The sequence below is a fragment of the Gracilinanus agilis genome, chromosome 2 (assembly GCF_016433145.1).
Source record: "Gracilinanus agilis isolate LMUSP501 chromosome 2, AgileGrace, whole genome shotgun sequence".
NCBI classification, from domain to species: Eukaryota; Metazoa; Chordata; class Mammalia; order Didelphimorphia; family Didelphidae; genus Gracilinanus; species Gracilinanus agilis.
The window spans coordinates 172,845,857-172,858,647 of record NC_058131.1 but is presented as its reverse complement, the minus strand read 5'-3'; the positions used below and the strand labels follow the sequence as shown (position 1 = coordinate 172,858,647).

Below are 12,791 nucleotides of genomic sequence, written 5' to 3'. Positions count from 1 at the left end.
GGTGTTATTGCTGTTGTCATTGTTTTTTGTAAATAAATTTTATTGACATGATTTGTTTTTAACTTCTTACATTTTTTATGGTATCTTCCCTCTCAATTCCAACTAGAGAGCAATTTCTTATAACAAAGAATAAACAAAAGGTGGGGGAGAAAATAGCTCAAGAAATCTAACCAACAGTTCAGAAAAAAGCCCAATATATCTGCAGTTTTCCATGCCCATAGTTCTTCATTTCTGCCAAGAAGCAGTTGTTCAGTCATTATAGTCATGTCAGACTGCTTGTGACTCCATTTGGGGTGTTCTTGGCAAAGTTACTAGAGTGGTTTGTCATTTCCTTCTCAAGATCATTTTACAGGAGGCAAATAGGGTTAAGGGATTTGATGAGGGTGACACATCTCAGCTAATAAATGTATGAGGCAAGATTTGAATTCAGGAAAACAAATCTTAACTTCAGGCCATAAAGCTGCCTACAAAAATGTACAGGAGTTATTTTGTCCTGTATCTTCCTCTTTAGTATGAGTTAGACTTGGAACAAAATGAGTAAATTTTAAAATGATGTGGATAAATAAGAAATTATATTTGATCAAAGATTCATAGAGCCATTGGAAGGCTACAAGACAAGTAGGAGAGTAAAAATGGTTAGAACTACACTAGAAACAACACTTTGGAAGCTCTCTGGAGGAAATATTGAGAAGGGAAGTGGCCTGAAATAATGAATCTAATAAAAAGTCCATATAGTTAAATTGAGAAGTGATGATTATAGGAGCCTAAACTAGGGTAATCCCCAAAATCATTTTTCTCATCCCACTTTGAAGACCCACAAGCAATTCGTTGATCAGAACTTGACAGTGGCCATGTAAGAAAGAAGGAGGTAAATATGATGGATGGCAAGGTAAAATGAACAAGATTGCACATGGGTCAAGGAACAGTAAAGAAAAGGTGATGACACAGGTTATGAGAAGTAAAAGGATGATGAAATCCTAATTAAGACACTGTGGGTGATAAAGGCAGAATTTCTCTCTTTATTCCTAGATTTAATTATTATATAAATAATGACAGATGGTATTTAATATAGTGCTAAAGTTTTATCACGGTTTTTCTTCACAGCTTTATTGACAGGTAGCAAAAGTTGCAATAGAACCATTTTGTAGATGAAGAAATTAAGACTTAAAGAGTTTAAACAACTTTCCCACTTCTGCAGAATTAATATAGATATAATATTTGAAGTTAGGTTCAGTTGAGAAGATAATACCAAGCACCATGACTACTTATCAAAATATTTTCAAACTTGCAAAGTGATTTGTATTCACTATATCATTGTAAACTCTATCCCATCATTTTATCCCAATTTTATAGATGAGAAAATTAAGACCAGATAAATTATATGATTTGCCAAAAGTCACATAGATGATGATTTTTTTTTAATTTTTTTCAAATATTTGCATTTTTCCAATTACATGTAATAATAATTTTCTATATACATTGTTTTGGAATTATAAGATACAGATCCAAATTGCCTTCTTTCCTCCCTTCTCTACCCCCTCTCAGAGATGGTAAATAATTTGGTCTGAAATATACATATATTATCATGAATAGCATACTTCCATATTGGTCATTGTTGTAAGAGAATACTCATATAAAACCAAAACCTGAAAATAAAACTGTAAATAAACTAATGTGGAAGACAGTATATTTCGATCTGAATCTGATTCCAAAAGTCCTTTCTCTGGAGGTGGAAAGCATTCTTTGTCATAAGTCCTTCAGAATTGTCATGGAGCATTGTATTGCTGTGAGTACCTAAGCCTTTCAGAGTTGATCATTATACTATATTGCTGTTACTGTGTACCACATTCTCCCAGTTCTGCTTATTTTGCTCTGCCTCAGTTCAGATATATCTTTCCAGCTTTTTCTGAAATCATCCAATTTATCATTCCTTAAAGCACAATAGGATTGTATTGCCAACATATACTATAATTTGTTCAGCTGTTCTCCAATTGATAGACATCCCTCTTTGCCACTACAAAGAGCCACACCATAAACATTTTTGTACAAATGGGCCTTTCCCCCCTTTTTTGTAATCTCTTTGGTATACATAACAAGTGGTATTACAGGATCAAAGGTTTTACAGAAATTTATAGTCCTATGGGCATAGTTCCAAATTGCCTTCTAAAATAGTTGGATAGTTTTGTAACTCCACCAGCAAAATATTAGTGTTCCAATTTTGTCACCCCCCCAACATGTATCACTTTCCTTTACTGTTATATCATCTAATCTTATAAATGTGAGGTGTTACCTCTGAGTTATTTTTAATTTTCTTTTCTCTATTTCAGTGACTTAGAACATTTTTTCATATGATTATTGATAGCTTTGATTTCCTTATCTCAATATCACTTGCTCATATCCTTTGGCCATTTGTCAATTGGGAAATGACTTGTATTCTTATAAATTTAACTTACCCTATGAATTTTAGAAATTAGATCTTTATCAGAGACATTTGTTTTATATTTTTCCCTTTTTTGTTTCCCTTTTAATCTTGGTTGTATTGGTTTTTCTTGTACAAAAGCCTTTGAATTTAATATAATAAAATATTAATTTTGTATCTTAAAATGTTCTCTATCTCTTATTTGGCTGATCAAATATTGTATGATAACTATAGCAATATAGTATGATGATCATAAATTTATTCCCTTCTCCATAGATCTGCTTGGTAAAATATTCTGTGTTTCCCTAATTTACTTATGGTATTACTCTTCATATCTAAATCATATATCCATTTTAACCTTATTTTTCTATGGGGGGAGTGTTGGTCTATGTCTAGTTTCTGACATAATATCCAATTTCCCAAATGTTTTTTTGTAAAATATTAAGTTTTCCCCAAAGGCTAGGTTCTTTGGGTTTATCAAATGCTAGAATGGTAAAGTCATTTATTTACCCCTATATATTATGTATCTAATCTCTTCTATTGAGCCATTATTCTATTTATTAGCCAATACCAAACTGTTTTGATGATTACTCCTTTATTATATAGTTGGAGATCTGGTACTACTAGGCCACCTTACTTTATTTTCTTTTTCATTAATTCCCTTCATATCCTTGACCTTTAAGATAATAATTGTTGAAGGCAGAATTTGAAAGGAGGACTTTGAATCTAATATTCTATCATTCCATAAATATGAAAAATGTAATACAAAATTAAGCTCAAGACCAAATGAGTGATATTAGAAAAAATACCTCATATATCTATAACACTTTGATTTTCAAAACTTGCTTTTCTCACAACTATCCTCTAATATAGCAGTTAAATTATTATTGTACCTATTTTAAAGACAAAAAGCTGAGCTTAAAGAAGGGTAGCTTGATAGCAGGTAGTCAGTGTTAGAAAAGGACTTTTATACCCAAGTTCCCTAACACCAAAGCTATTTTCCTTTCAATTATCTTATAAATTTATTTAAAACATACTTTACATCATGTACTTTAAAATACTTAGTGTTTAATAAAAGCTTTTCCTAAATATCTCTTTATCTGAGGAACAATAAATTCTGCTCCAGTCCCTCACATTTATTCTATATGTGTCTCCCTGCTTTAAATATGTTTCTTATAGACACCATATTGTATGATTCTTGTTTTTGATCCACTTTGCTATCCTCTTCCATTTTATGTGTGTACTCATCCTATTTACTTTCAGTTATGATTACTAATTGCATTGCTGTCCATCTTATCATTCTTCTTTTAGCATTTTTCTTTTCACAAATGTTTTGCTTTTGATCATTGCCTCCCCCTAGTTCACCCTCCCTTTTTCCATTCTCTCCTTCTGTAATTTCTTCTCCCCTCCTACTTCGCTATAGGGTATAATAGGTTTCTTTTGTTGACTAAATATGAATGTTATTTTTTCTTTGGACTAATTCTGATGAGAGTAAGGTTAAAGCTTTACCCACCACATTTCCTATCTTTTCCTTCACTATATTGATCCTCAAGTGGCTTTTCATCATTTTCCTTTTCTCTTCACCCAGTATCTTCCTTTTTCTCATCCCTTATTTTTTTTTAGAGTTGGGGGAAAGCAAAGTCCAATCCTACTTAACATTCCTACCCCCCCTCTCTCTAGATATATATATATATAGAGAGAGAGAGAGAGATAGATAGATAGATAGATAGATAGATAGATAGATAGATAGATATAGATCTATAGATATAGATACCCTAATTATAATAATATGATACTTGAGTATCTTAAGTACTCTAAGTATCTTAAATATCTCATATTTATTAATCTTCCTTAGCTATTACATCCAACAATTTGGAAGACCTACTGATTCTATCTGCTTTATGTAAATTCCTTAAATCTGCCAAAACCACAATACACACACACACACACACACACACACACACACACACACACACACACACACACACACGAAGATTCCATATATATGGAATCTTCTTGTTTACTTATTTAGTGATTCACCCATATTCAACTCTTTGTGATCCTATGGATAGTAGCACAGCAATACTTTCTATGAAATTTTCTTGGCAAACATATTGGATTGATTTGCCTTTTCTTTTTCCAGTGAATTAGATGCATCCTAAGGGGTCATAAAATGCAAATGTATTATTTTACTCAGGTGAACACTGAAGTCTAGAAGGATTAAATGTATCATTTAAAATGGCAGAGGAAGCCTCACATAGTAGAGATGCAATTGAAATCTAGGCCTTTGACTTCAAAACCAGGGATTGTTTAACTTTATTCTGTTGCTTTTGCTGTTGATGTTGATTATTTTTGCTAAACTGCTTTTCTTTAATTTATTGCTGTGAAGAATATCTCTTAGTAAAGTTGGAGAAATTATATATTTGTAAATGAAAGTAGGCAAAGATATTGTAGTATTTTTAAAATAGCAACTTTATTTTTTTATTTTGGACCAGATTTATAATTTCATTGCTATAAAAAGTTGTTATAAGAAAATTTAAACTACCAACACAAAGAGATGCCTGCTGTGCAATTTATACTCTTAAAATTAACTTGTGATAGTAGTCATAAAACTAGCCTCATAGTCAGAAAAACATATTCAATGCTTCTACCAACTTGGTACTTTAAAAAATTGCCATAACTGACTAAGGCTGAAATATAAAGGGATCATCACAAGGCCCACTTTTTCATTAGCTGAAAATTGAAAAGTAAAATGTGATTAAATTTTCTTTGAGTGATTGCAATGGCAATGAGTAAGCCCATATGCTAATGATGCTTTATTTCAATTTATCCAAATAGATCATAAGCATTTGAACTTCTTGATTTCATTTCTAGTTTTTGGCCTCTGGTGACAAGATCAAGTTTTGGTTGGAGTTGAACTCTGTGGTTGATATCTTGACTATTCCACCAACTTTTATTTCCTTTTATCTGAATATTAATTGGTTAGGTAAGTGTTTCTGTAATTACCTATATCTTGCTCATGAATGTCTTTTTTCTCATTTTCAAGTTGTTGTTTATTTCTTTTTTCTTGAATTACTTTCAATTTTTCAGAGTTAGGCAATATTTTTGCTCTCAGTAGTTTTAAACTACTCAGTTTACATGAGGGAAAGTTTTCTAGACCAGTGGTTAAAATGTATAGGAAGTAACTCATACCAATGATTAAAGCCTACATTTTGCAGGATGCTTATAAAACATCATAAGTTTCCCGAAAACACCTATGCAGGTTGTCTTCTAGACATTATATATTTTCTCAATGCATCCTAATCATGTAACTTTTATGATTTAGGGGTCTGTGAAATATTTATGACAGATATTTTAGAAAAATTTGGGAACTAATGCTATAAGGAAGTTAATGTTATCATTTAAGATGCATTTAATTAGTCATTTTTCTTCTGAGGGGGGAATTCAAACAATTTATATTCAGGTTTGGAATCTGTACATTTTATTTAAAAGTAACTCTTGCAGGCAATAATTTAATTCAATTCTTTAGTAACTTACAGTTAAATATAGATAAATATGATCCATACATCCCAAACTATCTATAGAGTGACTACCTAGGTTATACATTAATTTCCATGGCAACCCATGAAACAAAGAACAATTTTTAAATGCTTTTGAATCTTGGGGTACAATCTTCTACTTCCACAGAAATAGTAATGAGATAGTGGAAAATGAAATCAGATGGTTTCTAAATATTAAAACTTTGTTCATTGGGCCATCAAAAACATACTTTTAAAAGAAATAAAGTATCAATATTAATTTTCCAATGACAACTGAAACTCAAAGAAAAAAGGAAACTGCAAATAGATAGGACAGATCACAGATTAGTTTAGTTGGTTTCATTATGTGCCCCGGGGGGGGGAATCATAATTTCTTAAGCTATGTAGTCAGTTCCTTTTGCTTTAGTACAAGATAAACAAAAACATACAGAGAAAGAGTTTACCTTTTGTACCAAAATCTAATCTAATGGATGAAGGGAGAAAGAGAAATCTGATGTTGTCAAGTTGAAAGTGGACAAGGGAAAGTGATGGAAAATAAGTATAATTTGAAAATATAATTCAAGATTGAGACATAAAAGAAGTCAAAGATTAGTCAGAATCATATATTTTTAGGAAGTAACGTTGGTGAGTATCTATTCCAATATTTCTACAAAAATAATCCTCACTACAACATAAACTACAAATGGTCACTCAATTACCTGAAGACTTCCATGGGATTATAGGTGTTGTTGGGAGGTTTTTAATAAGGATTTTGAGAGGCCGTTGCCCTACATCTTGAGACCACTATACATATGGATAGCTTTGGTTGTTTTATTATGCTGATATTAAGGCTAAATATATCTCTTTTGGCTTCTAGCCACTGCTTTAGTTTCTGCCACCCCCGCCCCGAAAAGACCATAGAAGACAATACAGAAGGACAGAACACAGAATACAATTAATTCCTTATTATAAAGTTTGGTTCTCTAAAAGTAGGTCAAGATCAAATTAGAATTTTTGCCAACATCATATTATTTATTTTGATCTTATAGTCCACTAAAATGTCCAAATTTTTGAAAAAAAGTTAATTACTCTCTAGTCATATCTCTTTATCTTGCACTTGTGAACATTTTTTAGTTCAAATATTAGTTTATATTTGTCATTTGATTAGATTCCCAAGCCTTCTGTGATTTTTTCTCTTTTGACCCTAAACTGGTTATCTTATATATTCTTTTTCCCTTTAAGTTTTGTATTACCTGCAAAATTTTAGAAGGAGGCTGTCTATTCATGTATCTAGGCAATTTATTTTTTTAACTCAAAAAATAAAAGATATTACTCAGCATAGAGTATATCACACATCTCTGAAATATTCAACTGGAGACCTTAAAGTAGATTAATATTAAACTATCAATGACTACATTTTAAATTCAGTCATTCAATCTTATGTTAATACATACAATTGTACTATAACTTACTCTACAACTCTCCATTTTTTCTGTAAGGATAATATTAAATACATTATTAAATACTCTGAAAATTCTAGTTAACCTATATTTTGAAGATATCCCCTAATATACCAGGTTATTAGCTCTGTACAAGAAAAGAAATAAGATTAATCTGTATGAACTAATTATAAAAACATTATTAATACTTTTTGGTTTTGTATCATCTACATTCTGAAGTGTCTTTCTTCTGGCCCTCTTCATAGATCTGTCCCTTTAAGCAAAAAATAAAAAGAAAGCAGAAAAAAAGGTTAGCAAAACTAACCAAGAAGTTTGAAATTGCATGTAGAGTCCTAGACCCATAGACAATCAAGTAAACAAAGAAGAAAAGGTTAGTCTCTTAACATACCTCCTAGGATAATACCTTCATCAGTTAAAAGTTGGAAGATATGAGCTCACTGGTGATTGTGGTTGCTGAGGGACCAGAGCACCATCAGCTGTGGCCTCTCCCTGGTTGCTGCAGGATAGGGGGTAGGGGTGGCTGGAGCTGGACTGCCTGTTTGCAGTTGCAGTAACATAATTGTCTATAGGCTATGGTTGGCATATCTGTGGTCAATCATGGACTGGGGTTTGAGCAGAAGACAGGGAATACATCTGACCCTGGTCTATAAAAACTAGAATAACTAAATAGGATCCAGGAAAAAATAAACACACTCAAAAAATCCTGAAGCTGGTGGTAACATCCCAACACAATTGGAAGCCTTGGCCTCCAATAAAAAACTAATGATTAAGTTTATTAGCCTGAGCAGTAAAAATTTAATAAATGAATAAATAAAAAATGAGCAAGCAAAGGAGAAAGAATACAACTATTGATAGCTATTATGAGGATAGAAAAGACCTTGGCGGAAACTCAGAGAACAGTGAAATACAAACATCTTCTTCAGAAACAACAAAGAAACACAATGAATGGCCATAAGCTCAAAAAGAGATTTTGAAAGAAAATTTAAAAGGCCTAAGAAATCAAATGAGAAAGATTGAGGAAAAATTAGAAAAAAATGGTGCAATGCAAGAAAATCAAGAAAATTATAAAAGAAAGATCACCCAAATTGGAAAAAAGAGGTCCAGAAACTCTTGGAAGAAAAGAGTCTATTAAGGACTAGTATTGGAAAAGGGAAAGCTAATAATTTCCTAAGACAAGAAATTATAGAGCAAAATTAAAAGAATAAAATAATGAAAGAGAATATGAAACATCTTATCACAATATCAACTGTCCTAGAAAAAAATCAAGGAGAGACAATACAACAATAGTTGGACTCTCCAAAAAGTTATGATAAAAAAAATGTTTAGAGTGTACTCTAAGAAATCATCAAGGGCTGTTGGGACAAGGAAGGGATTTTTGGAAAAGTGGAAAGAATAAAAATTAAAAGGCAAGGGGAAAGCAATAAGGTAGCAACCACTGGAAAAGTAGGCCAATTTGAATTTAGGAAGGCAAAGGGAGAGGATTAGGGAGAATTTTTGGGAAGAAGTATGAATTGGAAATGTATTGGTTAAAGGAAATTGAACACTTGAAGAGGGATAAAGCAGGAAAAAAAGGAAGAGTGGGAAAAAAACAGGAGGAACAGAGTAGATGGAAATGCATAGCTAGTACCTATGACATTGAGAGTAAATGGGATGCATTCACCCATGAGAGGAAAACAGACAGCAGATACTATAAAAATCTAGTACCTGATAATGTGTTATTTACCAAAAATGACACTAAAAATGAGAGAAATACAAAGGCAGAAGGTGAGAGGATAAAGCAGAATATACTATGGCACAGCTGATATAGAAAAGGCAGAGGTAGTAGTTATGGCTTTGACATTGTTGATGCTAAAATTGATATAATTGGAAGAGATAAACAGGATAAATTCATTATGCAGGACAGGAGAACTATAGATAATAAAGCATTATCAATGTTGTATCTATATGCACCAAGATTTACAGCATTCAGATTTTTTTTAAAGTAAATGAGATACAGATAGAAATTAATAACAAAATAGTAATAATGGGAGACTTTAATATTTCCCTCTCAGATATAAATAAATCTAATTAAAAAAAATAACACAGAAGTTAAAGGGATGACTAGAACTTTAAATAAGGTAAATATGATAGATATCTGGAGACCCTCAAAAACCTGCATGATGCTAGTAGTACATCCAAGCCTGAACAACAATGGTTTAGAAAGTATAAATATTCTTCAAAAGTCTAACTTTAACCCTCATAATTCTATGGAAGCAATCCTGCATTCCTGAGAGTATGTGGCATTGGAACAAAAGTTTCACTGGGTATGACCACATTGGAAAGACTTGGTTTTGGAAAGAGCATGGTCTGGCAACAAATTGTCTCTGTTGCCTAAGGACCTGTCTAGTTAAGTCTGGCCCAGTTAATGTATATTAACTGAGAACTAGATGGGTTAAGTCAATGAAATCAAATGCCGATAAGAACATGAAGAAACAGGCCTAATATAACATTGCTAGAGCAGCTGTGAATTGTTTTTTTAGAAATGGAAATTTTTAGAAGATGGAAATATGCATCAAAAGCTATAAAGCTGTTCATGCTCATTGATTATGTTCTAAAAGCATTATTGAGGTAAAAAGGGTATATGGTTGAAAATACTCATGGATGCTTTGTTCATAATTGCAAAATGATAGAAATGAAGTGATTGGGAGAAATGGCTCAATAGACTGTGATATTTGAGTGTAATGGATTTTATTATGCTATTAAAGCTGTTCATGTTCATTGACCCTAGGGTTCCCATTACCAGGATATTAAGCCTGAAAGGCTTAATGAGATGGCAAGTTTTTTGTGTATGAAAATATTCATGGAAGCTTTCTTTGTAAAGACAAAATGACTAGAAATAGCACAAATGCAATGATAAGGTGACAAAAAAAATCCATGTGTAAAAGAAGAATATTATTCAATATCCACAGGGGCCAAATTATATTTAACATATTTGTTTCAGCTGAAGATCACATAGATAACTGTACTACACTGCTAGTAAACAACATAGGGAACACAGTCTCATTCAAAATCTCTTTCCCACAATTACCTTTCTTCTTCAAAAGCATCTCAGGTAATTTTTCTCATACATAGATATACATGTTCTTTAACTATTTTTCTCCATGTTCTTCTCCAACACTCACCTAATTTATATCAAGTCTGTCATGGACACTGATGGGCAATTTTCTCTAGTGATCAAAAGGAAAGTTCAAGCATGAAAGATTAACTATGCAACCCTGAAGCCACATCAAGGCATGACATCTTAGATCTCTTTATATACTCTGTGTCATAAGTAGTATAGGAACCAAACATGTCCCATATAAGACATCTAGGGAAATATGCATATATTATATAGCCTCTTCCAAACTTTCTCCTTTCAAGAGGCATAACAGCTAGGTCCACACTTTGCAATATGAGAAAAAACTAGATTACCGGAACTAAGCTGTTTCTCAGCCCCTTTTCTGGTCTTTACTTCACTTTCCCCTTATTTCATATACCACACTGAAACTTGAACAAAGGTTGGACCAGTCTAACCAAAAGTCATTAACACTGAAGACAGTGAAACTCTAGCTTAAGTATTTTCTCCAGTTGCCTGTTTGACTTTGGACAAATTTCATTTCTCCCAGTATAAATTTCCTCATTTAAAATGAAGAGGTTGTACTAGGTGACCTCTAAGGTCCTGTTTAACTTTAGACTGCTTATTATTTGTGTGCACACAACTACACCTTAATAATCTATAGAAGAATTCACATATAGGGCTGTACAATGTCCCCCTTAAGGAGAAAAAAGGAATTGTTTTTGTATTTTAAAAGTACTTGAATTTTCTGAAAAGATATAATCCTTCACTAGGCCAGCGTCTTCTTTCCACTGGAAGAAGATTCAAATTCTTCATTTACAAGTGTGAAGGGGAAAAGAAAATGGCTAGTTCTGAAAATATTGGTCTGGGCTGAAACTAGAATATAAAATTTAATTTTCCCTGCAGAACTTCGATGTATTTATTTCTTTGCAAATGGACTTTAAAATCTCAAATTTGTGTTAAATAAAACTTTCTATTTTTATAAAATTGCATGTGGGCAGCCCTTCACTACTTGGTCAAAGAAGGAAAAACAACTAATTTCCATGGTTTTGTCATTAAAGTTTCAAGAGATAAAAAAAAAGAAATCATTTAACAATTCCATTAAATAATTAAATTGAAATAAGGACTACGAGGCTTAATAAAATAAAAGGATTTGTCCAAAAGCACATAAATAGTAAAAGAAAAAAAGGTAGGATTTGTAACCAGGTAATCTTTAAGACCAAACTTGGTCATTATAATTTGGCAACATTATGTTTTATTATTTGTTATTGTTAGTCTTTGTACTTGAACTACTTGAACTGTCATAATCATTGTGTTTATATATATATACATATATATATATTTGTATATATATATTTTTTTTACTGGTTTTACTTACTTTAACTTGCATTAGTTCATATATCTTTCAGAGTTTTTCTGCATTCATTCATCATATTAACTTTATCTAAAAAATGGGAATATGCTATTATATTAATGGATCATAATTCGTTTATCCATTCCACAATGATAATTATAATATACATATATATATGTATATATATATACTGCTTACTATATTAAATAAGGTATATATAATACCTTATTTAATACAACTCTGGGTGGTAGATACAATCATGATACCCATTTTAAATAAATAATAAAAGATTCTTATGTTCCTCTTCTTTATAAAGTTTTTAGCATATACAGATGAGGAAACAGTGTAAACAGAGTTTTAAATAACTTGCCCAAGTTAATACAACTTTTAAGTGTCTGAGATGAGATTTGAACTTAGGTCTTCCTGATCACAGATCCAGCTCTCAATGCACTGTTGCCAGTTAATGAATATTTACTCAGTTTCCAAATCTCTGATCCTCAAAAGATTTGCTTCTACAAAAATTTTGACATCAGTCATTTATTTTTCATTGGTATCTTCAGAATACATGGTTGGCAGTAAAATCTGTGGGTCAAAGAATATTAATAAATTAGCCCTTATTCCAAATTGTTTTCCAGAATGACCAAACTAATTCAAAACTCCACCAATACACCTTGACAATAATAGGAAGTTTTTGAAAGATGGGTTAAAAAATGAGTTAGTTTTGTACATGTTGGTTTTCAGACATTTACATGACATAGATTTCAAAATGTTTAATTAATCAGTTGGAAATTTAAGACTGGAGGAAATTCAGCAGAGAGGTTAGATCTGAATAAATAGATATGAGAGTCATATGAATAATGATATTAATTGAATCCGTGAGAGTTGATGAGATCACTAAGAGCATAAAGTGAGGGGAAATTGTGTGCAGGAAAGAACCTTGGTTATC

General features: G+C 31.8%; 1 protein-coding gene across 1 annotated transcript in view; it reads left to right on the top strand.

Annotated features, from left to right (window-relative positions):
• Positions 1-12,791, top strand: part of KCNU1 (potassium calcium-activated channel subfamily U member 1) — a 274,056-nt gene that overhangs the window by 59,370 nt on the left and 201,895 nt on the right. Inside the window, exon 6 of the mRNA XM_044659543.1 lies at positions 5,294-5,405. Coding sequence (XP_044515478.1) covers positions 5,294-5,405 — 112 coding nt within the window. The remainder of the gene's footprint in view (positions 1-5,293; positions 5,406-12,791) is intronic.